General features: G+C 45.7%; 1 protein-coding gene and 1 long non-coding RNA gene across 3 annotated transcripts; both read left to right on the top strand.

Moving 5' to 3' along the window:
- The first annotated feature begins 253 nt into the window (after positions 1-253).
- On the top strand, positions 254-5,193 carry LOC143274249 (uncharacterized). The gene is made up of 3 exons (XR_013052736.1): positions 254-3,191; positions 3,736-3,906; positions 4,475-5,193. It is a non-coding gene; the product is annotated as an uncharacterized LOC143274249 (long non-coding RNA).
- A 6,461-nt stretch (positions 5,194-11,654) lies between these two features.
- Nnmt (nicotinamide N-methyltransferase) lies at positions 11,655-25,703 on the top strand. Of its 2 annotated transcripts, none has more exons than XM_006979755.4 (3): positions 11,655-12,010; positions 14,130-14,337; positions 25,229-25,703. In XM_006979755.4, the coding sequence occupies exons 1-3, from the start codon at positions 11,857-11,859 to the stop codon at positions 25,659-25,661; spliced, it is 795 nt and encodes a 264-aa protein (XP_006979817.1). In that variant the 5' UTR covers positions 11,655-11,856; the 3' UTR covers positions 25,662-25,703. The 2 variants fall into 2 exon arrangements, with proteins under 2 accessions (XP_006979817.1, XP_076432359.1); XM_076576244.1 differs by lacking the exon at positions 11,655-12,010 and adding an exon at positions 22,679-22,748 and having other exon boundaries at positions 14,166-14,337.
- The last annotated feature ends 1,914 nt before the right edge of the window (positions 25,704-27,617 follow it).

Here is a 27,617-nt window from a genome sequence, read left to right as displayed (position 1 = left end):
GAGCTGGCTTGGTGGTTTAGAGCGTCTTCTGTTATGGCGGATAACCTGGGTTCGGTTCCCATCACCCACATCAAAGGACTCACAACTGCCTGTAACTCCAGTTCCACAGGATCTGACACCTTCTCTGGCCTCCACAGGCGCCTGTGAACATGGGGTGCAAGTAAACTCGTGAAAGCACACACACACACACACACACACACACACACACACACACACACACACACACATTTTAAAAAGAAAGGGAAAAATGCTTCTAGAAGTAGAATCTACAGGCAGAATGGAGCTGCTCCCAGAACAGACCACTCTGAGGGCCTCCCACAGAGGAGTTGCCTTTTCACTCTTCAAACCTTTCCTTCTTCCCCTCAGGTCACCTCTTGAATATCTGTCTCTAATTGTGGATACTGGGCTATAAGGTGCCTTCTCTTCTGGTCATAACTAGATGCCGTTTGGACTTTGCCCCGTAGCCATGGCAACCAGAGCAGTACAATACAGTGGTAGCCAGGTCTCTGGTGATGATAATGACACCACTGATGCTCCCTGGAGAGGGTCAGGGGACCCTCCCCTGGCGATCCAGCTATTACTCTCTCCCCTGGCTGCAAGTAATCTTGGGAGATGCTAGAGAATATGGAAGTGAAATGGACAGAGCTTCCGAGAGGTCGCTGTCCACGATGGGGTGGGGCATGGTGGTGGTGCAGCTGTTTGGGGTCACCTGTGCTCCTGTGAGTGACCCCCTCACCTGTGCTCCGTAGGAAAGGCCAAAACCAAACAACAACAACAACAAGAACCGCACTGATCTCACAAGTTGGGTTTTGGTGAAATCATATTTTGATCTGTCATTGGTGCCTTCTAGGGTGCCTGGACATGTGTTTACATCTTTCCAGGAAAAGCTATGAAGACCGAATTCCCTTGGGAGGCAGAGTTGTGTCCCTGCAGGATGGCTCTCAGACTGTCAGGACCTGATCTGGACTTTTCTTTGTTCTTTCTGTGGACACAAGGGGGCAGCAGAGCTCTGAGCTTAGCGGGCTGCAGGGTCCATGTGGGCTGGAGGAGTCTTCCTCCCTCTTCTGCTAGGTCACTGCCTGCTTATTTGCCTGCAGCCAGCCTCTTGTCCTCCTAGATCCTAACCTCCGAACAGGGTAATCAGGAAGAGGAAGATTGCAGACCCCACAGAGAACATCATGACCTGCACTTGAGCACAGGCCGTATTCAGTCCCCTGCCTCCACAGCAGAAGCTAAGGCCCAGGAAAGCTCATCCCCTGCTGGGAATGTGTCCCAAGACGACATACCAGAGCAGAGTTACACCAGCTGCCCTTTGCAGGAGAAAATTTTCCCAGCCCTCAAACCTCCTCCAAAGACCATGCCGTTAGGGCGAGAGAGCCAAGCACAGTGAGTGGGTAGGGCATAACCAGTTCATTAGATCTATTCTGCAGTTATTAAGGCTGTGTGTGCTGTCCTTTGTGAGGTATTGAAAGACAGGCCCCTCCAAAAGTTTATTTGATGGGCAATTGACCACTGCAATACAATATGGTAAGTTCAATGAGAAAGATGTTCCCGACAGTGGGGAGCCCAAAGGTGGAGTAGAGGGACGCCAGAGGCTTCCTGGAATTAACACCCAGGCTAAGTTTAAAGGATAAGCCAAGCAAAGGTGGGGGGAGGGGGGCTTTTCAGGGAAGGGGCCAGGCAGTAGAGTAAGAGATCAAAGTCAAGAAACCACGTGGGTTGAGAGAGTTCCAGTTCAAGAGTCAAGTCCTTAGTGTTGTAACCGAGAATAGACCCGCGTTCACTGTTCGCTCCGTGAGTTGGCTATGTGCCTCTTCAGTTGAAAGGGCTTTCCAAACAGCTTGGTACATTTCCATGCATGCTTTGGGGAGCTGACTGTGCAGGCAAGGGCCAGGAGGGCTGGGGAAAGTTCTTCCAATCTTCCAGGAGGGAGAGTGGGAGGCCAGGAAATGGATTTTGGAGTGGTCCTCTTCCTTGTGTGTGGGTGTGATGCTTTCTTTCCCCTGTGCCCAAATCAGTGACTCTTTTGACAAAGGAGGCTTTACTGACTAGAGACACCTGCACCTCATTCAAAAGAAACACGGTCTCAGAAGCAAAAACCACAGGACGAAAATGTGCTTAATTAGGTTACATCAGAACTGGGTTCCTGATTAGGGGAAGTTATCATTTGGATGGAGGCAAACTGAGCTGGCAGGCAGGGCAAAAGAAGTATCTGCCATAGATGAGACCCAGTGACTTGGTACCTACCAGAAGACACAGAGAAGGACGAGTCCAGCAGCAGCGAGATCTCAAAGACCAAAAGAATGAGTGGATGACTGGGGAATTTACAGAGGAAATTTTGACAGCCAGCGAGAGTGGGTGGTTCTGTTTTGTTTTATTTTGTTTTTTGGCAGAGAGTGTTTAACTTTCACCAGTTTCCTTCATTTTTGAGAAGGGAGTGGAGGGAGGGGGTGTGTGGCCAGACTATTGCTCAGCCTCCTTGTCTCAAGGGATCAGTGGATGACACCACTTGGGCCAGATTCTGCAAGCTCCTGGTCCACCACACCCACCCACCCCCATTTCCTATGGCCCAAACTCTGGGACCTAGCTCGTCAAAGCCACACAAGAGAAGAAATCTGAATGCCTAATGACCACAAGCTGCCTCCCAAGCCTCCACCCACTCACTGGTCTGTGATGGGGACAAGAATGAGCAGTTGCTTTGTCAAGCCAGTGACCTGTAGAGCTCATTGTACTGTTCGCCTTAGCTCATGGACATGCAGGCTTAGCTGTAGTCAAACGTCTCAGAGAAAAGCAAAATATTTTAACATATATGACTTTCTTTTATTCTTATATTAGCAAAAATTAGTAGATTGCTTTAAGAATAAAGACCGAGGAGGTTGGGTGTAGCGATGCAGAAGCTGGTGAGGATGCTGATGGGGTGGCCTTACAGGGGCATTGGTGGACATACTAGGATTCAGCGTTTCCCCTCCTGTTAGCCTGTTCCATGTAAATTCCCATGCATGTCTACGGGAGACATGGAAGTCTGTGGAATCGTCGTTTCGGGGCATGGGGAACAATCTGAGTGGCCGTCACTGAAGGACTGGATAAATGGATGGAGGGTACAAATCATGGAGAGCTGTACAGTGACCAGAAACAACGGCCTCTGTGTACAGAGAGCCATTAAATAATGTAGGCGCCTACAAGATGGCCCGGTGGGTAAAGGTGCTTGCAGCCACGCATGATAATCTGAGTTTGTTTTCTGGGGTCCACATGGTGGAAGGAGAGAAATGACTTCGTCAAGTTGCCCTCTGGCCTCCACACTAGTCACACACACACACACACACACACACACACACACACACACACACGCGCGCGCGCGCGCGCAGCACTGAATGGTGTAATAAAAATTTTAAAAACCTCTCGATATATATGTACATTAAACATCTCAGAATGACTGCCTGTGTGGATCAGAATGGAACTGGGATGGGAAGAAAGAAAGAGACCAAATGGCTGGGTGTCCCTCTGCAGTTTCTCAGTTCATTAACTCTCTGACGGGACTTTGCACTGGCAATCACAGGTGTCCATCTTTGAGGTTTGGTTTTCTTCAAGGAATCTGATTTCCAACAAGTTATTACTTCTATCTTTATTTTGGTTTACATCTTGGTTCAGCCATTAGTGCCTTTTCTGATTTAATAGACATTTTCTTTTAATCATCTGACCTCATTTGTTGTTGTTGTTGTTGTTGTCTGTTTTCAGAAACAAGACAATAAAAGAGGAGCAGCAAGATAAAATCCAACCTTGGTCCTGACATCTCCTCCTCAGAATAGAAAACTGTTTGCTTTTGACACAGACAACGCATAGAGGGAGAACACGCTGAAATAGTATTGTGTTTGTGCAGCATTCACAGGAACAGGACCGATGCCCCTGGTAGGTATCTTACCACTGCAGTAATTAGCAGGACTCAGGGCAGAAATCACTGGAACAGGGCCTGGTAGAATGCTCATCTAGCATCCAGGAAGCCCTGGGTTCATCCGGAGCAGAGAGTAAGTGGTGTGACAGTGGCCTTTGATGCCAGCACTTAGGAGGCACAGTCAGGAAGAGGGGTGCACTGCCAGCCAGCATTAGCTACATCACAGGTTTGGGGTCAGCTTGAGCTACGTGAGACCCTGTCTCAGAGTGAGGGAAGGAGGAAGAAAAGAAAGGAGAAAGCAGAGAGAGAAAGGGCGGGGGACAGGAAGAAATCGTTAGAACAGAGGAGAGAACTGAAAACAGGGTATTGTGTAAGCCTGGGAAGCAGCTGTCACACTGGGAGCCAAAGGAGGAAGGGGGAGGGGGCAGAACCTCAGCTTCTGCCTCCCGGGAGCCCAGGAAGCTCTGCTCCGGCTGCTCTGGACTTTGCATCTGTCAGGCACATGTGGTTCCCTGGCCACCATCCACAACATGGTGCTGGTACCAGCCTCTGCCAAAGCCCTGACCCCAACTGTCCTCTCTACAGGTCACAAACGGTCTAAGGAGGGTGGAGCTGAAAGCTGGCCTGGTGTAGCTCAGCTGTCTTTTTCAAGTAGCCCTCAGCTGTCCCATGCCCAAGCCTAGCCTCAGTCACTTACAGCGGTCCTCTGCCTCTTCCCCCAAGGCATCGTTTCCAGTGCTTACGGAAACCCGCGCAGTGGATTTTGTAGGCAGTTTAGAACTTCGAGATATGTGATTATTGATCAGCTATGTAGAGTTTCTAGCTGAATCTCTGTGGCTGTGCAACTTCAACCTGGGCGCTGTGAGCCATGAGAAGTCAGTGGCCTCTGTACACACAATGGCTCCCCATGTCTGATGGGGCACCTCCTTGTGGACTGCAAAAACATGGTTTCCTGCAAGGAAGACTACTCTTACCAAATGTAGCCATCAAAATCCGAGTCAGGCCTTGTGGTGCCACATCACATTTGATGACTTATCATTCCTGTAATATTATTTATTATTAAATATTGAGAGCATGAAAGGCTCCCAGATTGCTGGCTCTTCTTTCTGATTTCAGGCATTTTTAATCTGGTTCCAGTTTGGAATTCTGACCTGGGCCCAGACATAGCTTATACAGAGAACTAGAAGAGGTCTCAGTCAGCACATGTCTGCAATGTAAATGATCCCCTGCCTCCATCAAGATGGCTCACAGGTGCTGGGGTGTGCATGAGGTGTGGATCTTTTTTGGAAATAAGTGGGAAGTTTCAGAAGCAGGCATTGGTTCTCTCTGCCTGAGCTGCATTTTCTGTGCCCTTCCCCTCCATCCTGGCCACATGTTTTTAAAGATTTATTTTACTTTTATTTGTATGTACATGTGTGTGTCTGTGTGTGGGTATGTGCTGGTGCCAACAGAAAGAGGACAGAAGAGGATGCTAGATAGCCCAGAACTGGAGATACAGGTGGTTGTGAACTGGCAAGGTGGATTTTGGGAAATAAACTGGGGTCCTCTGCAAGAATAGTGCAAGTTTGTAACAATTGAGCCCTCTTTCCAGCCCAGTGGCCCCATGCTTGTTGAGATGGTTACTCCACGCTGCTGAGTAGTTTGGCCCCATGGGACCAAACAGAAAAAAGAAGCAGAGAGGAAACTTGGTGTGTGTGTGTGTGTGTGTGTGTGTGTGTGTGTGTGTGTGTGTGTGTGCGCGCGCGCGCGCGCGCGCGCTATATTATCTTTCAATACCCTTGAACTCTAAACCTGTTGGTTTGGGATTGCTGCATTTGGACATAGTGGATCTTGGTGGTGGTAGTTCGCTCGTTCTTAATGCATGGGGACCATTTGATTAGAGTTTGAGAGAAAAGCCACAGGGCAGGCAAGCTGTAAATCCCAGTAGCTGCTAAAAAGAGGAGGATGGAGAAAAGAGAAAGTCATAGTGTTGAGTTAGAGTCAGTGATGGAAATCTGAAAGCAGCTGTATGGAGGAAGGTGGGGTGTGCCAGGAGGGTTCTACAGAGAACCTCCCAAGTGAGAAAGCCCGAGAGAACCAGGGTCAGCATGCCTATGATTTTGATCGGTCTCCGAGGACGAGACAGAAGAAAGAAAAGTTAACACTTTGCTGATCTCAGAAAAGCAGGCAGGTTTGGCTGTGAAGACCTGCAAGTAACTGAACACAGGATACTTAAACAAACAAACAACAGAACCCTATAAAATACAGAGCGTGAGACTGAAAATTCCACACCACTTCCGCATGAAGACAGCTATGGGATGGACACTGGTTAACACCGAAGGACTTAGGAGTGAGTCTCCTTTTCTCACCCTCTGGTGGAGCGCGGTCCCTCCCTCCTCCAGCTGGTATTCAGGAGTCATCCACTATGTGACAGGCGACAGGAAACTCTCCTGGCTTCTTCTGGCAGCCTTTCTGCCCCACCCCACCCCCACCCCAACCCCACCCCCACCCCTGCTAAACAGTACAGTTTGCTTTCAGCTGCTACAAGGTCTTCTTGCGATTGGCTGAATCTAAAAGGTCTTCTTGCGATTGGCTGAATCTAAAAGGTCTTCTTGTGATTGGCTGCTTTCACCCAAGCCATTTGGAGAACCCCCAGCTGATGCCCGTAGCTGTCATTTACTCCTTTCACTGGGGCGTATTCCTAGTTGATTTCCTCTACTGTTGCTGGATGGTTATACTGTTTCTAGCCGGGGCCGTCACAGTTCAACTTCATTTTCCATTTAACTGGAGTTGGAATCACCCATGAGACATGCGTCCGAGTAGGTCCTTGAGGACATTCCCTGAGAGGTTTAACTAAAGCTGAGAAGAACCTTGGGTGTGGGCAACCCCACCCCATTGGCTGGTGTCCTGGGGTGAATAAACAAAGAAAGGGAGAAAGTGATCAGAACACCACCATTCATCTCTCTCTGCTTCCTGTCTGTGGACACAATGTGACCAGTCACATCACATTACTACCACCAAGGCTTCCTGCTGTGATGGACTGTTTCCCCTCAAACTGTGAGCCAGAATAAACACCCCCTTACGTAAGCTGCTTCTGTCAGGTGTTCAGTCACAACAACAACAAAAAAAGTAATATCAAGGGGCTATTCCAGACAATGCTGTAAAGAACACTGTAGGTATGTCCCAGTTCTTCTCTGAGTGTGTACCTTGGAGTGTACTCTCTGGATCTGGTCTACGTACACATTCATGTCTACTGTTAATGTGAATGATTCATTCATTATTCTGTTCTCTGAAGATGCAGGGTAATGTGGTTTGGCAAGGTCCTTGTTCTGGTCACATGTCACTTGTACCAGTTTGAAGGATGTGTAGTAATACCTTACTATGGTTTAAATTACATTCCATAGGTTTGTGGGTCATTCCTTTGTGATATAAGGTCTCTTTGAGGCTTCTCTTTTTGTCTTTATCTTCTTTTGGGTTTCAAAAGTGTCTTATAAAACCTGTATCCCGACCAGGCCTGGTGGTGCATGCTTTAATCCCAGCACCTGGGAGGCAGAGGCAAGCAGATCTATATATATTGAGGCCAGCCTTTTTTTACATCGTTAGACCATGTCTCAAAAATCCAAAAGTAAGTCAGTAAATGAAATCCCAGTTCATCGTCAGCCTTATGTGTCTAGCTTTTCTGTCTGTGAACTGGTGCTCCTGTCTCTTAACATATGTTTGGAACAGACATTTTTAACTGTCACATACTCAAATGTATAAATCTTTTACTTACTATTAGTGGCTTTTGCTTCTGGTTTAAGAAATTCTTTCCAACACCCAAGGCTATGAAGATACTCTTCTATGTCACCCTTTGAATCTTCAGAATTTTGCTCTTTAGTTATAGCCGGTTAATGAGACTTAATTGTTTCTTGCTCACAGTGTGAGGTGGGGCTCTCATTTCATTCTCCTCCTACAGATACTCAGCTATCTCAAGGCTCTTTATTGCAAGTCTCTCTCTCCCTGCTGATCTGAGCCACCACCCGTGCATACATCAAATGTACACAGAATGGGTCTGTCCACAGCCCCTCTACTCTGGCCCATGGATGGGTCGATTCATCAAGCACAGTGCCAATACCACTCGGCCTTAATGGTGATAGCTCTCTAATAAGTATTTATTTCTGGTACGGCAAGTCCTCCCACCTTATTCTTCTTCTCCAAGAGTACCCACTCTTGGCCCTTGGCACTGCCATATAAATTTTAAAGCCAGCTTGTCAAGTTCTAGGAAAAAAACCTATTGGGATTTTAATTGGGATTTTACTGAGTCTATAAATCAATTTGGAGGGAAATGACATCTTTACAATGTTAAGCTGTCTACTCCACAGAGTGGTGTTTTTCTCCATTTGTCTAGGTCTTCTTTAATGTCTTTCAATAAAACTTGATAATTTGCTCCATTAACGTCCTGTATATATTTTGTTGCAGGTACTTCATAGTTTTTAATGTCACCATGGGAAAAGCTGATTTTGAACTTCATTTTATAACTGTTGCTAACTGAAAAGGAATTGAATTCTATCAGTTGATTTTGTGCCCAGAAGTTTGGCTTCTTGTATTCATCCTGGCAAATGTGTAGTTACTTTTCATTTCTCATACAGAACACCATGTTGACAATGGATCCTCCCCCTCTCTTTCTAATCCTTTTATTTCTTCCTTTATTTTCCTTATCTCCTATATTTCCAGTACTTCTGGTAGAATTTTTGTTAAAATTGGTAACTGTTGCAGGGTGTGGTTGTTCATACCTTTCATCCCAGGACAACAGGAGGCAGAGGCAGGTGAATCTCTTTGAGTTCAAGGCCAGTCTAGCCTACATAGTAAGTTCCAGGACGGCCATGGATACATAGAGCGACCTTACTCAAAAACAAACAAACTAACTAAAAACCTAATCATTGTTAACAAAGGTATCTTTGACCTCATGTTGAAGAGAAAGCTTTCAAATGCATGATCATCCAGCAAAATGTTTGCACATAACCTTTATCAGTAGATTAAAGAAAAGTCGTTATTATTGTAGATGGATATTAAATTTGAGTTTTCTTATTCTTCTGCATCTATTGAATAAATCTAGTGATTTCTCCTTTAATGTGGAAATGTAATGGCTAGTACTCATTGAATTTTTAATTATTAGACTATTGTGTGTCACAGAAATAAACTGCTTTGGTTGTATAGTGTGGCTGTCAACAGACCTTTGAATTGGGCCTGCCCTAAAAGCAACTGACCCACCCTCTAGTGCTCAGTATCTTCCTTGCTGACATGGAGACAAAAGTCCTAATTCACAGAGCTGTGGTAAGGTTTAATAACGTGTGCAAAATGCTCCAGAAGTTCCTGTGATATATTAAGGACTATGGAAGTTTTAGTGGTTTTCCTGACTAGACAATTTTATTTAGAATAATTTAGATGAGTAATTTTTAGTTTGTAATTTTTCCTTTTCATAAATCACCTTGGTATTTGGATTATTCCTAAACTTACAAACTTACAAGCATAGTTGTTGAAGAATTTTGTGTGAATATAACTTAACCTTTCCTTCCTTCCTTCCTTCCTTCCTTCCTTCCTTCCTTCCTTCCTTCCTTCCTTCCTTCCTTCCTCCCTCCCTCCCTTCCTTCCTTCCTTCCCTCCCTCCCTCCTTTCTTTCATCTCTCTCTTTCTCTCTCTCTCTCTCTCTCTCTCTCTCTCTCTCTCTCTCTCTCTCTCTCTCTCTGTGTGTGTGTTTATGTATGAATGCTCATGCCACAGCACATGTGCATCACCCAGAGGACAAATTAGGGGAGTTGGTTCTCATCTTCCTTCGTGGGCTCCAGGGGTCGATCTCAGATTGTTAGTGTCAGAGGCAAGCTGACCTAGTGAGGCATCGCACCAGGATGGAATGTAATTTTCAGTTTGAATTATTTAAGAGTTACAGCATTATTTAAAATTTGTAGGTGTTATACCTTCAGTTAGGAATTTATAAATCTAATTTCTGTAATGTATTGGCCTAAAATTAGTTGTAGAATCTTCTTATTATCATTTAAATATCTGTGCATCTGATGAATCGGGAGGCATTTCTCCTTTAATGAATAAACGCGATGGCAGAATCTTATTCTCCTTCCTGACAATGGATGTAGGGAACTTGGCTCTTTCTATCCCCTTGACCATTTGGGAAGGCAAGAATAAAGCTTCATTCAGTAGACGAGCAAGAGAAGTTGATGTGCAGAGAATAGAGACCTCCAGCCCCCCAAAGACAGGCAGAAGGACGTAGAAACAAGGAAAGATAACCAAGCTACCTGAGAGGTTTTGGTTCACATTGACCAGTTAGGTTTCTGAAACTTGTTTTCATTTTATATTATCAGCCAATTTTTTTTTCTTTTGAGATGGGGTCTATCTATGCAACCTGTGGACCACCTTCCACGCCCAGCCTTAGTGGAGATTCTTTGAGTGAGTTTCTGTGCCTTGTGCCCAAAGAGCCCTGGCTTAGTCATGACCCGTGGGGTACCAGGCACTTGCTGCTACTGCATTTGGTGCAACAACTCTGGCTGATTAATCAGACACTATTTTGAGCAGCTACTCCATGAAGCAGTTCATGACACAGAGCAGGAACTGTAAGGCTCAGAAGCACAGTCCTTGGTCTACTGGTCCCTTCGTCTCTCACTTCTATAATAGTTTGGGGAGAAATAATTGACAGACAAAACCAGGAGCAAATATATGCTAAAATCAAGTGCTCGGGCTAGGCAGGGTGAATTCTAATTGGTAATGTGAGCCCTAGAATGGAAACTGAAGTAATTCTTTAAGGAAATTGAGGTTTCAGGCTTACTTTGAAATAACTGTCAGGATTTGAATTCTTAGAAGCAGCAGGGAGGCTGGGGGAGGCTGAGCAGGAGCAGGGGGGAGGCGAAGCCACAGATGCATTGGGCTGGTCTTGAACTTGTTACACAGCCACAGCCGAGGATGAGCCTGAACTCCTGGCTCTGCCTCCCAAGTGCTGGAATTGCAGACATGCACATCATGCCAGATTTATGCTGTGCTGGGGACCAAGCCTCAGGACTAATGCGTGGCAGGCAAGCGCTTTGCCAACTGAGTTACATTCTTAGCCCTTAACCGTTTTTCATTGATTGGATGTTCGAACATTTTAAGAATACCTTTTATTTATTCTCTGACAACTTCATACATCCTTTTAATGTGTCTTGATTATATCCACCCTCAACTGCCCCTTACCACCTCTTACACGTCTCCCTCCTGTGGGCACGACCTCGTTGAGTCCAGCTAGTGCTGCCTGCTGGAGTGAGCCTGATCATGTTGGTTTAACCCTGTGCAGGTCTTGTGCAGGGAACCATGACGATAGTGAGCTCGTGAATGCAGTGGCCATGCTGTATCCAACAAGACACTTGTCCATGTTTTAAAAATTAATCTTTCCAGGCTTCATCTGTGATTTTTTTTTCTTTAGCCAACATTCCTTAGCCATGAGCCCATGTCCTTACTCCACATCCTCTTTACTTCCCTTCACATGTTTAAACTGAAATTGTTCTTTGTGATTCTTTTTTTTTTTTTTTTTGACTGGAAGAATCCTTTTGAGAATAAGAAGACTGACTGGACTGTTTGGAGACGACTCATTCCTCTGAACTTGGGGCTTCGTCCAGGAGTTAAGCAATCTCCACGGTAAGCCAGGCCATTTCTGCCATCTGCAGCCTTTGCAGCTGACCTTGGCCATGGGGCAGAGGGTGGCATGCAGTGCGTGACCCTCCCTCCCTCTGCCACTCCTCTTCTCCTAAACTCCCTTCTCCAGTAACTGCGTCACTTCTTGGAACAGACAGAACATCTGAGGTCTATTTTACCCTTAGTGTTTAACAAACATCAGCCTCGAAGGGGTGGGCTGAGCTGAAGGAAGATTGATAGCTCAAGATTCCAAAAGCCAACGTCCCAGGGTGATCCGTGGCTTCTGGAGGAGGGGGCAGGACAGCAGTGGGCTGCTGACACAGAGCTGAGACGCAATGGAATCCGGCTTTACCTCCAAGGACACTTATCTAAGTCATTTTAATCCCCGGGATTACTTGGAAAAATATTACAGCTTTGGGTCCAGACACTGTGCAGAAAGCGTGATCCTCAGACATCTGCTGGAAGATCTTTTTAAGATATTCTGCTTGGGTAAGTTTGTCCATCTAAATATGAGTCACACTGCATCCCAGGGGATGACTGGACTTGTGTCTAGCCATTACTTTTAGACAGTCTCTTGGCATCACTCATTTGTTTAATGAGAATAAAAATTAATGTTGGCTTAGCTATTTTACAGTTTACACAGTTCTTTTCTATCCATTGTCTTTTATATGGTCTTGAAAAATGAAGCCAGAGGGCCTGAGCGCTGGCCTTGCATCCACAGTGACTTTCCAGGTGGCTCGAAGGAGACACTTTAGAGAGTCCAAGAGAGCAGAGAGCTGGGTGTTGGGGCATAGGACTCAAGAGGTTGAGGCAGGAGGATTTCTGTGAATCTGAGGTCAGCCTGAACTACATATTGCTTTTTCTGGATAACCTGGGCTACAGAGTAAGATTCTGTCTCAAAGAAAATAAATTAATTGAAAGTTTGATTCTATTCTTTTTTGTTTATTTGTTGTTGGTTTTTTTCCCCCCCTTTGGTTTTTCAAGACAGGGTTTCTCTGTGTAATTTTGGTGCCTGTCCTGGATCTCGCTCTGTAGACCAGCCTGGCCTCAAACTCACAGAGATCTGCCTGGCTCTGCCTCCCAAGTACTGGGATTAAAGATGTGGGCCATCACCACCCGCCTTGATTCATTCTTAATTGAAAGGAATATTTTTCCCATGAGGTAAAGACCTCCTCAAATATTAAGAGTTGGGTTCTTTGATCATAACTTTATCTCATGTTTTAATTTTTTATTTATGTATAAATTATCTGTGTAAGCGTATGTGCCCATGTTGCGTGCCTGTGCATGCATGGGAACAGAAGAGGGCATCAGGTGTCCTCCTCCATTACTCCCTCCACCTGTTCCTTTGGAGCAGGGTCTCTTCCTAAAGCTGGGGCTGTGTCTTGGCTAGGCTGGAAACCAGTAAACCCCTGAGAGCCTCTCCTCTCTGCTCAGGGATGGGATTGCAGGCATTTGTGGGATGTCTGGCTTGTTACATGGGTGCTGGCCCTCATCACTGTGGAGTAAGTACTCATAACTGCTGGGACATCTCTCTAGTCCCTAAATTCAATGGTTAAACAACAACAACAACAAGGTAACTTTCTACCAAAGTACTCCTTAAAAGTTTTTACGTTGAGAAAAGAGATACCATGATAGAGGGAGACATCATGGGGATAGGGAGAAACTGGGTGCTAGGGAAGTTCCCAGGAGTCCACAAGGATGATCCCAGCTTAGACTACTAGCAATAGTGGAGAGGGTGCCTGAACTGAACTGGCTTACCCCAGTGATCAGATCGGTGAATACCCTAACTGCCATCATAGAGCGTTTCTCCAGTAACTGATGGAAGCAGATGCAGAGATCCACAGCCAAGCACCAGGCTGAGCTCCAGGAGTCCAGTCGAAGAGAGAAAAGAGGGATTCTATGAGCAAGGGCCATCATGATCATGATGGGGAAACCTACACAGATAACCATACCAAGCTAGTGGGAACTCATGAAATTAAGACCAACACCCGTGAAGCCACCACGGGACTGGACTAGGCCCTCTGCATAAGCGAGACAGTTGTGTGGCTGGATCCCTAAGGGGCCCCTGGTAGTAGGATCAGAATCCAATCCTGGTACATGAGCTGGGGCCCACTAACTATGGTGGGACACCTCACACAGCCTTGAGGCAGGGGGAGGGGCTTGGACCTGCCTCTACTGAATGTATCAGGCTCTGCTGACTCCCCATAAGAGTCCTTACCTTCTTGTAGGAGTGAATGGGGGGTGGGTTGGGGGGCGAGGCTGGAGAGGCAGGAGTAGGGAAGAGGGGGAATCTGTGAATGGAATGTAGAATGAATAAAAAATTTCTTAATAAAAAATAAGTTTTTACATTGTCTAAGTTGCCATCTTTTGGGAACAGTGATCTGTATACCAGATGTAGAGTTTGCCCATCCCTAGACATCAAAATAGCCCATCAAAACATGCCTCCATTCAGGACTGGGCATGAGGTAGGGATAGAAAGTAGAAAGATAGCTTACCAAATGATGTTAATGGAGAGTGGTTAGCGCTATGGCAAATCCCAGTAAAGACAGTGCAACTTCAGCTCAGCCTGTCCTCTTATGATGCCCGATCCCTGCTTCCTCTGTACCAGGTGGTGTGAAGGGAGACCTCCTGATTGACATTGGCTCTGGCCCCACCATCTACCAGCTTCTCTCTGCCTGTGAGTCCTTCAAGGAGATCATTGTCAGTGACTACACAGACCAGAACCTTCGGGAGCTGCAAAAGTGGCTGAAGAAGGAGCCAGGGGCCTTTGACTGGTCTCCAGTGGTCACCTATGTGTGTGATCTCGAAGGGAACAGGTAGGGCGATGAGTATCTGCTCTTCAGCTTTCTCTGGGGACCTGATGTTTCTATTATCCAGGAAATACCTTTAAAATTCAGTTGAAAAACAAAAAAAAAAAAATTCAAAGACAGAGACCAAAGGGAACTCCAAATGGAGAATAAGCACCCAGGAGACTAGACTGGGAGCCATCCACACCACCTGAATACTATTTTATTGTCAGTCCTCCAACCAGAGCTGGTGGCTCTGCATGTGCCTAATGCTGACACTACCAGAAACAGCAAAACATTGACCAGGCTTTTAAACCGACAGGAGCAATATGCAGCAATTATGTGAAAAGGATGCATTACTCACCATCCATAATATTAGAGCCTAAAGAGGGCTGGGAGATGGTCAGTGGGTAAAGTGCTTGTCATAGAGCAGCAAGGACCTGAGTTCATATCCCTCCTGTTTCTTTAAAGAGCTGTCCTTCCTCCAGTTTGTCTTCCTATCATCGTTATTGAAAAGCAGCTGGTTGGAGATGCCTGGGCTTAGAACTGGGCTGTCTATTTTTCTTCCATTGTTCTTCACTCTCTGTTTTTTGTTTGTTTGTTTGTTTGTTTTTGAAATACTGTACTGTTTGGGTTACTATAGCTTTGTTGTCATTGTTGAAGTGAGGTAGTGTATGATTCCTGATTTTTTTTTCTTGGTGCTATTTGGGCTTTGTGTGTTTATGGTTGCATACAAATTTTAGATTTTTTTTTTCTAACTCTGACATTAGTGTTTTAATAGGGGTGACACTGACTCCACAAATTGCCTTGGGTTGTACCAACATGTTCATGATCTTGGTTCTTCCAATCTGCGGACAGATCTTTCCATTTTCTTGGTATCTGCACTATTCTTCTACATTGATATTTTCATTTTAGAGACTGTTGGCTTGTTTTAGTCAATTTTATTTCTATGTTATTTGCTATTTATTTATTGTAGATATTGTAATAGAATTGACTTCTTGATTTCTGCTTCAAATAATCCACTATTGGGCCATAGATAATCAGATAAAGGTTCTGAAAGGTTTGTACTTCTTAGTGCATGGTTAAAGGAGCTAGCACCCATCCATCCATCTATCCATCCATCCATCCATCCATCCATCCATCCATCCATCCATCCATTCATCCATCCAACAAACCTAGATAAACAACTGTGATGTATCCCATAATACTATCTCTTAGGCCAGAGCAGTGAATAAGACAGAAGAAGCCCCTATGTCTTATAGCTCCTATCAAGGAAGGCTGATAAATGTCAGGTCATTTAGGACCTTCAAGGCTGAGTTAAAGATTATAGCATTTAGTTACAAATTGAAAGGCTGTTTTCATATTTAACTCAGAAACCTCTTACACATTTAGCATAAGTGAAGACACATTCTTAAAAATGAAGGTGGCTCTTACAACTCTTTTTTATATGAAGGACTGATTCCCGAGGACGGAATTGGAAAAATTTGCTCTTAGAGTTTGGACACTATCAAAACTTATTAAGCAAAGAAGGAATTTATCAGGCTTGATAGAATTTCAAAGAAAGTTTATTAAACAGAAGCCTTCTGCCACTGTGAGACAACACATCTTTCTGAGATCCAAAGCACGTGTCCAGAAAGCTCTAGGAGCTACCTTCCCTAGACATCGCAGCCCACATCTCACTCAAAAATGAGCTCTTCAGTCTAGCAGGATACTAAAAGAATTACATATCTCCCTGCAGAATCATCAGCTCAGAACAATTGCCTCTTAAGACGTCCTCCCCGTCCCCATCACTTGGCCTGGATGAGGAACTGTACTTTTGGCAGAAAATGTCGGCATCCTTCCTTATCCTCACACCAGATCCAGTGACTTCAACTATTTTGAGAATGATAGTGATCCCATTTGCCTTGTGTCTCTCTCACATCTTCGAGTACCTCTGTCAACCTACAGTCCATTCTCCCTGAGATTATTTCTTCTTTATCTGAAGATATTTCTTGTGCTGATGGCTTCTGAGGACAATATAAGCTAGCTGCCGCTTTGGGAGTACAACTCAGACATTTAAAAAATCACTCATTTCACTACTGTTTGGAAGTTTTAAGACATCAGCACCAAACCCTTGTCTCAAATCATGAGATATTAATGTAATTACCCTAGATCTGTCATGAGCAAGGAAAGTAAACTCTTTTCTTAAGAAATTCTGGAAACAGGAGCAGACCCAGTCATTGGAAGCTTTAAGAGGCCTTGCTGCTATTGCAGGGGACCAGAGTTCAGTTTCAAGCACCCACATTTGGGTAGCTCACAGCTGCCTGTAGCTCTAGTTTAAGGGGATCCCTCTTCTGGATTCTAAGAGTACCCTCTCCTACATGTATACACATAAAGAAAAAAGAAAACTTAGAAAATAAATCCTAGCCGGGCGGTGGTAGCACACGCCTGTAATCCCAGCACTCGGGAGGCAGAGGCAGGTGGATCTCTGTGAGTTCGAGGCCAGCCTGGTCTACAGAGCTAGTCCAGGACAGACTCCAAAGCTACAGAGAAACCCTGTCTCGAACCCTGCCCCCCCCCCAAAAAAAGAAGGAAATCCTAGAAATAACATGAATTAGCCTTTGGCCCCTTGAACAACACATTGCTTAGCCTTGGGATTCCTGGACTAGCGACTCCAATATATCATGAAGTAGCATGTTAGAAATGCAGCCTCTGGGGCTGGAGCGGTGGCTCTGTAGTTAACCGCACTGGCTGCTCTTTCAGAGAACCTGGGTTCAATTCCCAGCACCCACAAGGCAGCTGATAACCATCTGTAACTCCAGTTCTAGGGGATCTGACCCCCTCTTCTGCCCTCTAAAGGCACTAGGCCCATTCACTGTTGGTGCACAGACATACATGATGCAAAACACCCATCCATGTTTTGTTTTGAAGAAGAGATGTAGACTTTCCAGCCTCACCAACTGTGTTCATGCCTTGAGTTCCTACTTTCATGAGATCTGCTGAGGTGACCATGACAGTGGGATGAGAGCTGGGTCTAGAGCCAAGATTCCTGCAGACCCACCGGGATACACAGGAGAAGGGAGATGAGCTAGAGTGTGCTGTCCAGGCTCTTTTTCTCCATTATGCAGGCAGTGGGGGTTTGGTGAGGACAGAGACTGGTGGGTGGCCCTCTAGAGAGCAGTGGCCCTCCTGAGCCTGCCAGGAAATAGCTGGAACACTGGAAAAGTGGCTGTTCTCTGAAGCCAGAGCTCTCCACACAGAGGTTGGTAAGGGTTGGGCATGGTGGTGCGTTTTGGTTATCTCAGCACTCAGGAGGCAGAGGCAGCAACAGGATCTTAAGTTCAAGGTCAGCCTGAACTAGAGTGAATTCTAGCCTGGCCAGGGCCACAAGGCACTTGTTTGTTTTCATTACTGTATTAATTAATCTAGCTGTCTGATGGTTTTCTTTGTGAGTTCACTAAAGTTAAGTATTTTATATTATAAAAAAGCAAAAAAAAAAAAAAAGGCAAGGTTGTTACAAAGCAAAATAAAACAAACACCAAACCCACAGCAGAAGTTGGTACACTGTTCAAAAATATTCACAACTGTGCCAAATTTGTTCTTCTACCCTATGTTCTGTCTTGGTTGCAAGGATCTCTGGATTTTCAAACTCACAAAAGCTAACTATACTACTCCTTGGGATCTTGGGATCTTGATGGTCATGGTGACTATTTGGTGGCTGATACTTTTTATGGAGCTGTCTCCCTCTTTCAGATAGGAACTCTCCCATCTCTCAAGGTCATTATCTCTCTGGGGAGATTAATGGGATTGGTTGAGAAACCTTCAATTAGCCATTTCCGTTCTATTATAAAAATCTCTGTTGGTAAGTCTCAAAGGACCTGAAACTCAGAGTACCCAAAGTAAAGTGATGACCCCTGGTCTACTTCATGGCTAGTATTCCTGGCTCCTTGAATGACTATCAGACAATTACTTGAGTGACCCCAAAGCCTGGAAGTTGTCCTTGTCATGTCCCTCTTTGTCATGGGCCATGTCTAACCCAGTTCCAGCTTCTGTCTGTTTTTCTTCCTGCATTTCCCTTTCCTCAGTTTTCTTCTTGAAATATTTACCCATATCTTTATCCAAGCTACCATCCTGGTTGAAGTAGCCTCCAATCTCCACTATTGTCCTTTCACCCAATTCTCTACAACCCTAGTGATCATTTCAAGACATACTTCTGATAGGACCCTCCCTCCCCTTTTTCTTTTTCTTTTGGATTTTTGAAACAAGATTTCCCTGGCTGTCCTGGAACTCACTCTGTAGACCAGAACTCACAGAGATCTGCCTGTCTCTGCTTCCCGAGTGCTGGAATCAAAGGTGTACACTACCACTCCTGGCCCAGAAGTGTAGGTGGGAGTTTCTGTCCCACCAGCAACTCCCAAATACCCGGCAGCAGCTTCCCAAATAATTGACTCAAAGGCTTTATATTAATTGGAAATACTCAGCCAGTAGCTTAGGCTTATTACTAACTAGCTCTTACACTTAAATTAGCCCATAATTCCTATCTGTATTTAGCCACGTGGCTTGGTACCTTCCCCATATGGCATTCTCATTTTGCTCCCTCTATGTTGGGCAGAGTTAGGAGTTGTCAGCCAGAGTCCAGACTGGCCTGACAGTCCAGCCCCATGGACACACTCTGTTCTTATGTTCTCTATCAGGTGGCCTTTACACATTCTGTCTACTCATGCTGGACCATTTTCCTCCCCTTGCTCCTCTCTTTGGTTTGGTCAATGATGACATATGCCTCCTCCACATCTCTGCTTACATGGCTCCTTTTAGAAGTGCTTTTCTTTCCATCAAAGACTAGATCAAGCCAGGATCTCAACATCCCATGTTCCTTTCCTTCTTGAATTTATCCATTTTCACTTCCATTTTGGTGAATAATCCTCAGATTAGCTGTTTTTCTCTCTTCCCTTCTGTAATCTCCAGGAAGACAGGAGCTGTTTCTCTTTTGTTCGTTCCTGAGTCCCCAGTACCTTTGAGTCCCCCAGTACCTAGCACATAACAGAGGTTCAAATGTAAATGTAAAATAAATGAATGGATGTATCCTGCCTTCCATGCAGGCAGACTCCACTCCCTGCTTACACTTTCTACCCGATTCAGGTGTGGACTGTGCTGAAGGGGTGTAGACAATTCTTCCTGCCTCTCACAATCCTTACATTGATACTCAAGTTTATTTGACTTTTCCTTTTGTTCTTGTTTAGAGACAGGGTCTCGTGCATCACAACTGACCTTAAATTCCTTATGTACTTGAGAATGACCTTGAATTCCTGATCCTCCTGCCTCTACCTCCAGAATGCTGGGATTAAGGGCAAGTGCCACCACACCAGGCTTCTTCAGCCTTTATGTCCTTGGGCTGTTTTGATGGCTTTGTCACAGGAGGGTCTGCTGGAGGCTCTGGGGATGGGGCGTGGGGCAGGGGAGTGTAATGGAAGGGGCTCCTGTGGAGATTCTAACTTGCCAGCTGCCTTGCCTCTCTGAATCTCAAGATAATTACTGGGTATGGAGAGACATTTTCACAAAGGTTCTTGCCAGGAATCCTTACCTTTTCTTCCCCTCGCTGCCATGCCTCTTAGGCTTGTGTAGCTTGCACATACACAGGAAATGGCAGCCTCTATTTGAAAGAGTCAATCTTTACAAGGAGAGCAATGGCCATGCTGTACTTAGTTTTCTGTAAACCAAGCTCCATGCTGCTCCGCTGTGTGTTTATCACCTTCTCCTTGAGCTAAACGTGAGGCTGAGTGGTAATTGCCTGGGTCTCCAGGCGAGTCCATTTCCCTGTGGGTGTTACCTGCAGTCTTCAAGAAGCCCTGAGGGGTAATCTTTACACAGCTGCCTTGGCAACTGAGTTCACTGATGTTTGCTATGCAGCCAAGGACAAGCAGGTACCAGCGGCGATGGGAGAGCCTAACAAATTCCCCTTCTCAAATTGGCACATTTCCTGTGAGCTTTCGAGATTTCACAGTGGGCTTCACAGTTTGGGAACAATTTCCATCATCGTCTGACTGGCAAGTGCTAGTTCTGTGGTAATTTGTGTCTTTAAAATAGCTTAATACACAATAGGGCACAAAGGTCCACTATGCTTCTGACGTAATCGCTTAAATACACATTCTCACAATGTCCCTGAACTAGAGTAGCATTTTAAATCCTCCTCCTCCTCCTCCACCACCACCACCACCACCACCACCACTACCATCACCACCACCAAATCTCCATGTTCTATTTCCTTAGCCTCTTCTATACATTTGTTATGCACATGTGTAGACAGGTAATTCCAATTTTTCTGATCTACTTTCTTTACCTATTCAAATCCATTTTTCATAGACAGATTTAATAATCAGGTTTTCTTCTTAACATGCTCTGTCAAATTATCTGTATTCTAGCAGGGCTGGCTGGGTGGCATCCCTACTTTGAGGATGACAGTTGCTCTACTTTGGCCAGGACTGCAGAAAGAACCCAGCACAGGAGATTTCAGCATAGAAAAATTTTAAGCTAGAAAAATCTAATGCAAATCACGACAAAGTGAGTGCCATAGAGCTATCTTCACCCCTAATAAGGGAGCAGGTAGACCCAATCAAGGGTAATTTTTTAAAGAAAGATTTATTTTTATTATTTTCAATTATGTATATGTGTAGCCAGAAGGTTTTTGGGTCCCGCCTGGTCTCCCGCCTGGTCTCCCGCGGTCCAGACAAATCTCTCTCACCCATGGTCTGCAGCTGCTTAGACTCAAGTAAACACACAGAGGCTTATATTATTTACAAACTGTATGGCCTATGGCTTGTCATCTGGCTCTTTCATCTTAAATCAACCCACTTCTATAAATCTGTATGTTGCCACATGGCTGTGGGGTTACCCTTCTGCTGATCTCTTGTTGCTCCTTCGGCAGTGGGTTCGAGTCTCCTCTGCCTCTGCCTTTCTTCTCTCCTGTCTCTCTCCTTGGTTTTTCCACTGGCCTCTAAGCTGTCTTGCCATAGGCCAAAGCAGCTCATTTATTAGCCAGTGGGAACAACATATAGTCACAGTGTACAGAAAGACATTCCCCAGCATATATGTGTCTCTGTGTGGGTATGTGACATCCATGGTATGGTTAAGGAAGTTTAATGTAGATAAAGATATGAGAGATAGAACAGCTGGAAGCATCTGGAAGAGTCTAGGGCAGAGAGAGAAAGAAGAACACTGAACATGACCAGCAGACTGAGCATGGCCAGGACTATCTTCAAAAGAGAGGGAACAGCAGAGGATAGAGAAAAGTGAGAGCAGCAGGAACAGAGGAGAGAGAGAGAGAGAGAGAGAGAGAGAGAGAGAGAGAGAGCCAACATGGTGAGAATAGCAGGGTTATAAGGAAAATGAGTCCCTGGGGGGAGGGAAGTCCATGAGCTGGGGGAAGTTTAGGGTAGGGGAGAGGTGAGAAGGGCTAGGATGGGCTTTGAAATGTGTAACAGGTACTTGTGATTCTGAGGGAGGCTGGAGGCCACGTGGGCTTTGATATGCTAATAGGCACCACAGGCAGCCATATATCCCTTCTGCCAGAGATAAGGGAAATGACTCCTTTAGGGAGATGGAATCAGTTTCACAAGTTCCTGAGGCATGCTGGGTTTTATCTAACTGCCAGAAATCCTCCTGTAGTCCAGTTTGAGCTCACAGGACTGCCCTTTGAAGTTTGGGGAATTGGAGTTCCCTTTGGACCTGACCCTTAGGTCCTCTGCAAGAGCCATGTGTACTCAGCCATTTCTCCAGTCTCCATGTTTCATACCCTATGTAGATACCAGTGTAGGGGTTCTGGAAATTTCCTGATGGCATCTGCTGAGCCTCCACCTCTTTCTGTGTATTTCTCACTGTCTTCTCCCCTCTCTTCTCCACAGTCTTGCTACATACCACCCAGGCTAGTCTGGACTCATATATCACCCACTCTGGTCTTGAACTCATAATCCTCCTGCTTCACTTCAGCCTTGTGAGAGCTAAGATTACAGGTGTATGTCACAATGCCTGGTTGGCCCCTTTTTTTAGATAGGGTGGCTTACTGAGCTAGAACCATACCATCAACAGTATGTTAAAATTTATGTTAAATAATTTATTTAATAATAACTTATTTAGTAATAAATACTAAAATAAAGTTACATTTAAAGTGGAGCCTAGTGGTTTTCAGTATATCCACAGACTTGTGTGATCCCACCTCAAATAAATTTTAGAATATTTTTGGAATTCCCCAAAGAAATTCTCACCCCTCATCCCCTGACAAATCCCTCAGCTTCTGGCAACCTCTGCCCTGCTTTTAGTTTCTAGAGCCTTCCAGGACATTGCATGTAAGTGGGACTGTGTAACACGTAACCTTGGCTTTCTGGCTTCTATTACTTAGACAGTGTCTCCTGGGTCTACTCATGTTGTAGCACACATCAGAATCCATTGTTGGCAATTAGTTTTCTCAGGTATGTGTCTCCCACATTAGAGTTACTGATTTATAAACTGTTGGGTATTTAGATTGTCTTAAGCTGTTTAAGGACACACATATATATGTTTTGTTTCTCTTAGGTATACGCCCACTGTGGCACTTCAAATATAATTGGTCCCCATAGGCCCATAGGGAGTGGCACTATTAGGAGTGTGGCTTTGTTGGAGGGAGTGTGTCATTGTAAAAGCTTTGAGGTCTCATATATGCTCAAGCCACACCCAGTGCCTCAACAGTTCACTTCCTTTTGCCTGTAAAATGTAGGACTCTAAGCTCCTTCTCTAGCACCATATCTGCCTGCACGCCACCATGTTCCACCATGATGATAATAGACTGAACTTCTGAGACTGTAAGCCACCCCATTAAATGTTTTCCCTTATTAGATAGAGTTGCTGTGGTCACGGTGTCTCTTCACAGCAATAGAAACCCTAACTAAGACACCCACGAAAGGAATTAGGAGTCATCCAGAAACTTTATGTTTAACTTTTTGAGAAACATTTAGACTATTCTCCAAAGCAGCTGGACTATTTTAAATCCTCACCAGCAGCACAGGCAGGCAGGTTCCTTACCAACACTTGTTACTTGTCTTTTTCATGCTAGCCCTCCTAGTAGATGTGAAGTATAGCCTTGTGGTTTGGGCATACCGTTTTTGCCTCTACCTATAATCAAGCCTCTCAAGTGAAAAGTTACAGCAAACTCAAAGGACATTGGCAACAAACTGAATGTGCCAGGCTAGCACTCAAACTAGACAGCCACAGGCAACTTGCCCCACCTCAAATCATTCTGCCTCGAGGCAAATTTAAGCCTTCTTCAAACCATTGACTTTTCCTCGTGACCGGAACTTATCCCAACTTGCGCTCTTCCTTCTTGGCTGATGTTGGACCACCCTCTCCTGTTTCATCAAGCTTTGCCCTCAAATGGCCATCTCATCTCATCTCCTGGAGTCTGTCAGGCAGCTGTGTTCCCTGTGTTTACAGCTGTGCATTGCGCTGGTGCATTGTCAACCAGTTTCCTCACAGCTGTGTGCCCTGCATTTACAGCTGTGTGTTGCACAGGTGCATTGCCAACCAGTTTCCTCAAAGGGTTCTGCACCAGTGGTCAGGTCTCCTGAAGCTCAGGGCCCTGGGTAATTCATGTACTTGTTTCTTCTTCCCTTGCTCTCTGGCTTTCTGCTATTCTTTTCCTTTTCTGGTTCCCCTCTCCAGATTCTCTGCTGTGCTCTACACCTTTATTTACTGTGTCCCTTTGTTCCTTCTCTTCTCCCCTAACAGACTCAAAGCGGACCCCGAATGTCCGTCAGCTTTCCATTTCTGTAGCTAATAACCAAGACTATTGATTTGTCAAGAGAAAGACTCATTTCAGCTCCCAGTTTCATGTTGCTTGTAAGTCTACAGTGGAGGATCAGGGTAGGAACATGTGATGCAGAAAAGCCACTCACCAGAAGATCGAGAAGACACCAGGACCCTACAATCCCCTTTGAGGCTTGTCCACAGAAATGGCTCACGAGGGCTCTCCCTCTAACAGGTCCACCACCTCTCAATGGAACCCAGCCCGAGACAAGCCTGTGAGGGACATATATTAACTATAGGACCATGTATGACCTCATCTCTGGTCCCTGTTTTCTCATCTCCATCAATTAGTTGAAATTCCACTGATTTAGCAGAAAGAGACAGGAGTCTTGATGGGGTTACCAAGAAGGTGATGCTTGGAAATAGACAGCTGTCTGCAGTCAGGAGGGAGGAACTGACTTGAGACTCTGGCCTCTGTGGTAAGATGATCTTTTGGTGTCATTTGTTTTCTGAGCCAGAGTCTCACAGAGCCTCTTGTAGCCCAGACTGACCTTGGACTCAATAAGTTGCCAACTTCTGATCCTCCTACCTCCACCTCCTGAGTGCTGAAATTGCAGGCAGGCAGCACCACACCGTTTATGTGATGCTGGGGATGAAACCCAGGACGTAACACATGTCAGACAAGCACTCTGTCAACTGAACCAAATCCCCAGGCCCTCTGATCAATAGCCTCTAAATCAGTCTGTGCCGACTCCCATCCCCTCATTAACAGGGAAATACTGTAAGATAATCGTCCGGCACTTAAGCCCATTGTTATTTGCTGTGTGAGAGTCTATAGCTACCATCTTGTAGTTTGACAAAGCAGTCAAGGACAGCACTAATAATTTAAAAATATATAATAATAAAAGAGTGGGAGAAGTATAATTTCATGAAGGACAGCTCATTTCAGAAGCAGACAGGAGCTATTGTGATTGTTTGAATGACATTATTTGCTTTATAAAGAATTTTGATCCAGCTTGGGGTAATAGGGTAACATTCAGATGCCAGATTAGGACGAATTAAAGGACTGCAATATGGACCACATGGATATACATCCTCAGCCCTGACCCAAGAGATCTGGGGTCCCCATGTCTGGAGCAGTGACTAAAGCTGGTCCGTGTCTGTTTTTCAGAACCAAGGGACCTGAGAAGGAGGAGAAGTTGAGGCGGGCAATCAAGCAGGTGCTGAAATGTGATGTGACCCAGAGCCAGCCTCTGGGTGGGGTCTCTCTGCCTCCTGCTGACTGCCTGCTCAGCACGCTCTGTCTGGATGCTGCCTGCCCTGACCTTCCCACCTACCGCACTGCCCTCAGGAATCTGGGCAGCCTGCTCAAGCCAGGGGGCTTCCTGGTGATGGTGGACGCCCTGAAGAGTAGCTACTACATGATTGGAGAGCAGAGGTTTTCCAGCCTTCCCCTGGGATGGGAGGCCGTTCGAGATGCCGTGGAAGAGGCTGGCTACATCATTGAGCGGTTTGAGGTGATTTCTCAGAATTACTCTTCTGCCATAGCCAACAATGAAGGACTGTTCTCCCTAGTGGGGCGCAAGCCAGGTAGAGCTGAATGACATCCTGTGATTCCAATTAAAGGCTGGCTGGTTTGTTTCAGACTCTGGCTCTGACAGCAGTGTGCACTGTGTGGTGTAGAGGCTGACTGGGGGTGGGGTGCCCATGGTTCAGGGTGGGGTGGGCAGTCTAGGATGAACTCATGGGCCATTCCTTGGTGTACCATACATGTATTAATGCTATGGGACCCCCAGGTGAGTAGCTGAGACATCTGGTCTCCTCTACCTATACTCACAAAAGAAGCTTCGCCACCACAGACATGCAGTTGAGGCCACACCTGGGAGCCATGTGTGTGTGATCAAGCCCACACCTGCCTACAGAGACATCAGTTATCCACTGTTAACCTCCCAGGGACTTGCTGTATCCTTCACTTGCCTTCTTCCTGGAGAGACTGGCACATCCAAGCCTCTGATGAATCTGCTCTGGGCCCAGCCAGTCTCTAATAGACTTTCCCCCACCCCCACCCCCCATGCCCTGCCAGCACCAGTCTGACTTCAGGGACCAGAGGACAGCTGGCCTGCATCTTTTCCAGTTCATCCCAGTGATCCAAACTTTTTTTCTCTTCCAAAGCTCATCTCATTTTCAAATTCTATCACTCCTTAGGCAAGTCAGCTAACCTCTCCATGCCTCAGTTTCCTCATCTGCAAAATGAGATTGAAATAGGACCGCTTGTTAAGATAATGAAAAGGAATGACAAGCTAGAAAGAATCCAGAGGGATACTTGGTACTCAGTGGGCATCGACTAAATGTTGACGATCGTGGTCATCATTATCACTACAATCATCATATTCCCATCTTTGCTCTTAGTTGCCAAAGCAGCTGAGAAGAGATGTTTCCATCCCTAGTAGAGGAGGGATCCTTCTCTGGGCTCTCCACTGCTGTGGCTATCAAGAGCATCCAACAAGAAAACAGTTTTCCACACCGCCAGTTCCCTTCTGGTTCAAGAGCTATCCAGCAAACATGTGTTTAGCGCCCTCCATGTGTCTTCCCTGTGCCAGGTCCTGGGAATGGAAATGAAGCCCCAGTGTCAGCTGGCTCAAGAGCCCTCGTCTTTGTAGACACAGTGGCATGACAAGTGCCCCAGATGCTGCCAGAGACAGTGCCCTCTGCAGTCCCCACCCAGAGTCCACCTGCTCAGCATCTTCTGCTCCGGCTGTCCTGCCTGACAGTGCCCAGGAGGGCTATGTGGAGGAAGCTACTCCCCTGCCTGTGTGTCGGAGTCATGTGTGTGTCTTCCTGCCCAAGAGGCAGAGAACACATTCTTTTGACACTAGAGTTGGCCAAGAGCCAGATGGCAAATACTTTTTGGCTTTGTGGGTCACACAGTCTTTTCTTATTGATTGATTGATTGAGGAGTGAGTGAGTGAATGAATGAGTGAGTGGGGAGTGAGTGAGTGAAAGAGTGTCTCACTATGCAGTCCTGGCTATCCTGAGACTCACTCTGTAGACCAGGCTGGCCTTGAACTCACAGAGATCCACCTGCCTCTGCCTCCCAGGTGCTGGGATTTAAGGTGTGCTCTGACATGCCTAGCCTTGGTCATATAGTTTTGATCATAGCTGTTCAACCCCACAGTTGGAGCAGAATGAGCCACAGATGACATGTAAATGAATATGCAACTTCCCGTACTGAAACAGGTGGATAGGTAGGTTTGGACCAAGGGTTGTGGTTTATAGCCCTCTGATCTGGGATCAGAAGCAGCCCTATTTGCGGTTCAAGTTTAATCAGGTTTCTTGTGTCCACTTTGGTTGTCTTGTGATACTCAGAAAGGGAGCTCAGACCCTATACAAGGGTGATGACAGGGGATACTGATTCTTCTCACTCCGTTCTTACTCTTCCTCTCTCTTTACTGCTGTTCCCCTCAGTCAAAACCTCCCAGTTGGAAGGCATTCCATAAATACAAACAGAAAACGAGTAAACAAGTAGAGGCAGGGGGGTGCCAGACCAAATGTCCGCTACA

This window comes from Peromyscus maniculatus, chromosome 7 (genome assembly GCF_049852395.1).
Source record: "Peromyscus maniculatus bairdii isolate BWxNUB_F1_BW_parent chromosome 7, HU_Pman_BW_mat_3.1, whole genome shotgun sequence".
Taxonomy (NCBI): Eukaryota; Metazoa; Chordata; class Mammalia; order Rodentia; family Cricetidae; genus Peromyscus; species Peromyscus maniculatus.
The sequence above is the reverse complement of the archived record's forward strand: the minus strand, read 5'-3'. Positions and strand labels throughout refer to the sequence as shown.

What these genes read in the sequence shown, in the direction of transcription:
- Nnmt (XM_006979755.4), top strand. Translation starts at nt 11,857, where the DNA reads ATGGAATCCGGCTTTACCTCCAAGGACACTTATCTAAGTCATTTTAAT. An exon ending in TTTTAAGATATTCTGCTTGG is followed by an intron (nt 12,011 to 14,129) that starts GTAAGTTTGTCC and finishes CCTCTGTACCAG; the next exon opens with GTGGTGTGAAGGGAGACCTC. An exon ending in TGTGATCTCGAAGGGAACAG is followed by an intron (nt 14,338 to 25,228) that starts GTAGGGCGATGA and finishes TCTGTTTTTCAG; the next exon opens with AACCAAGGGACCTGAGAAGG.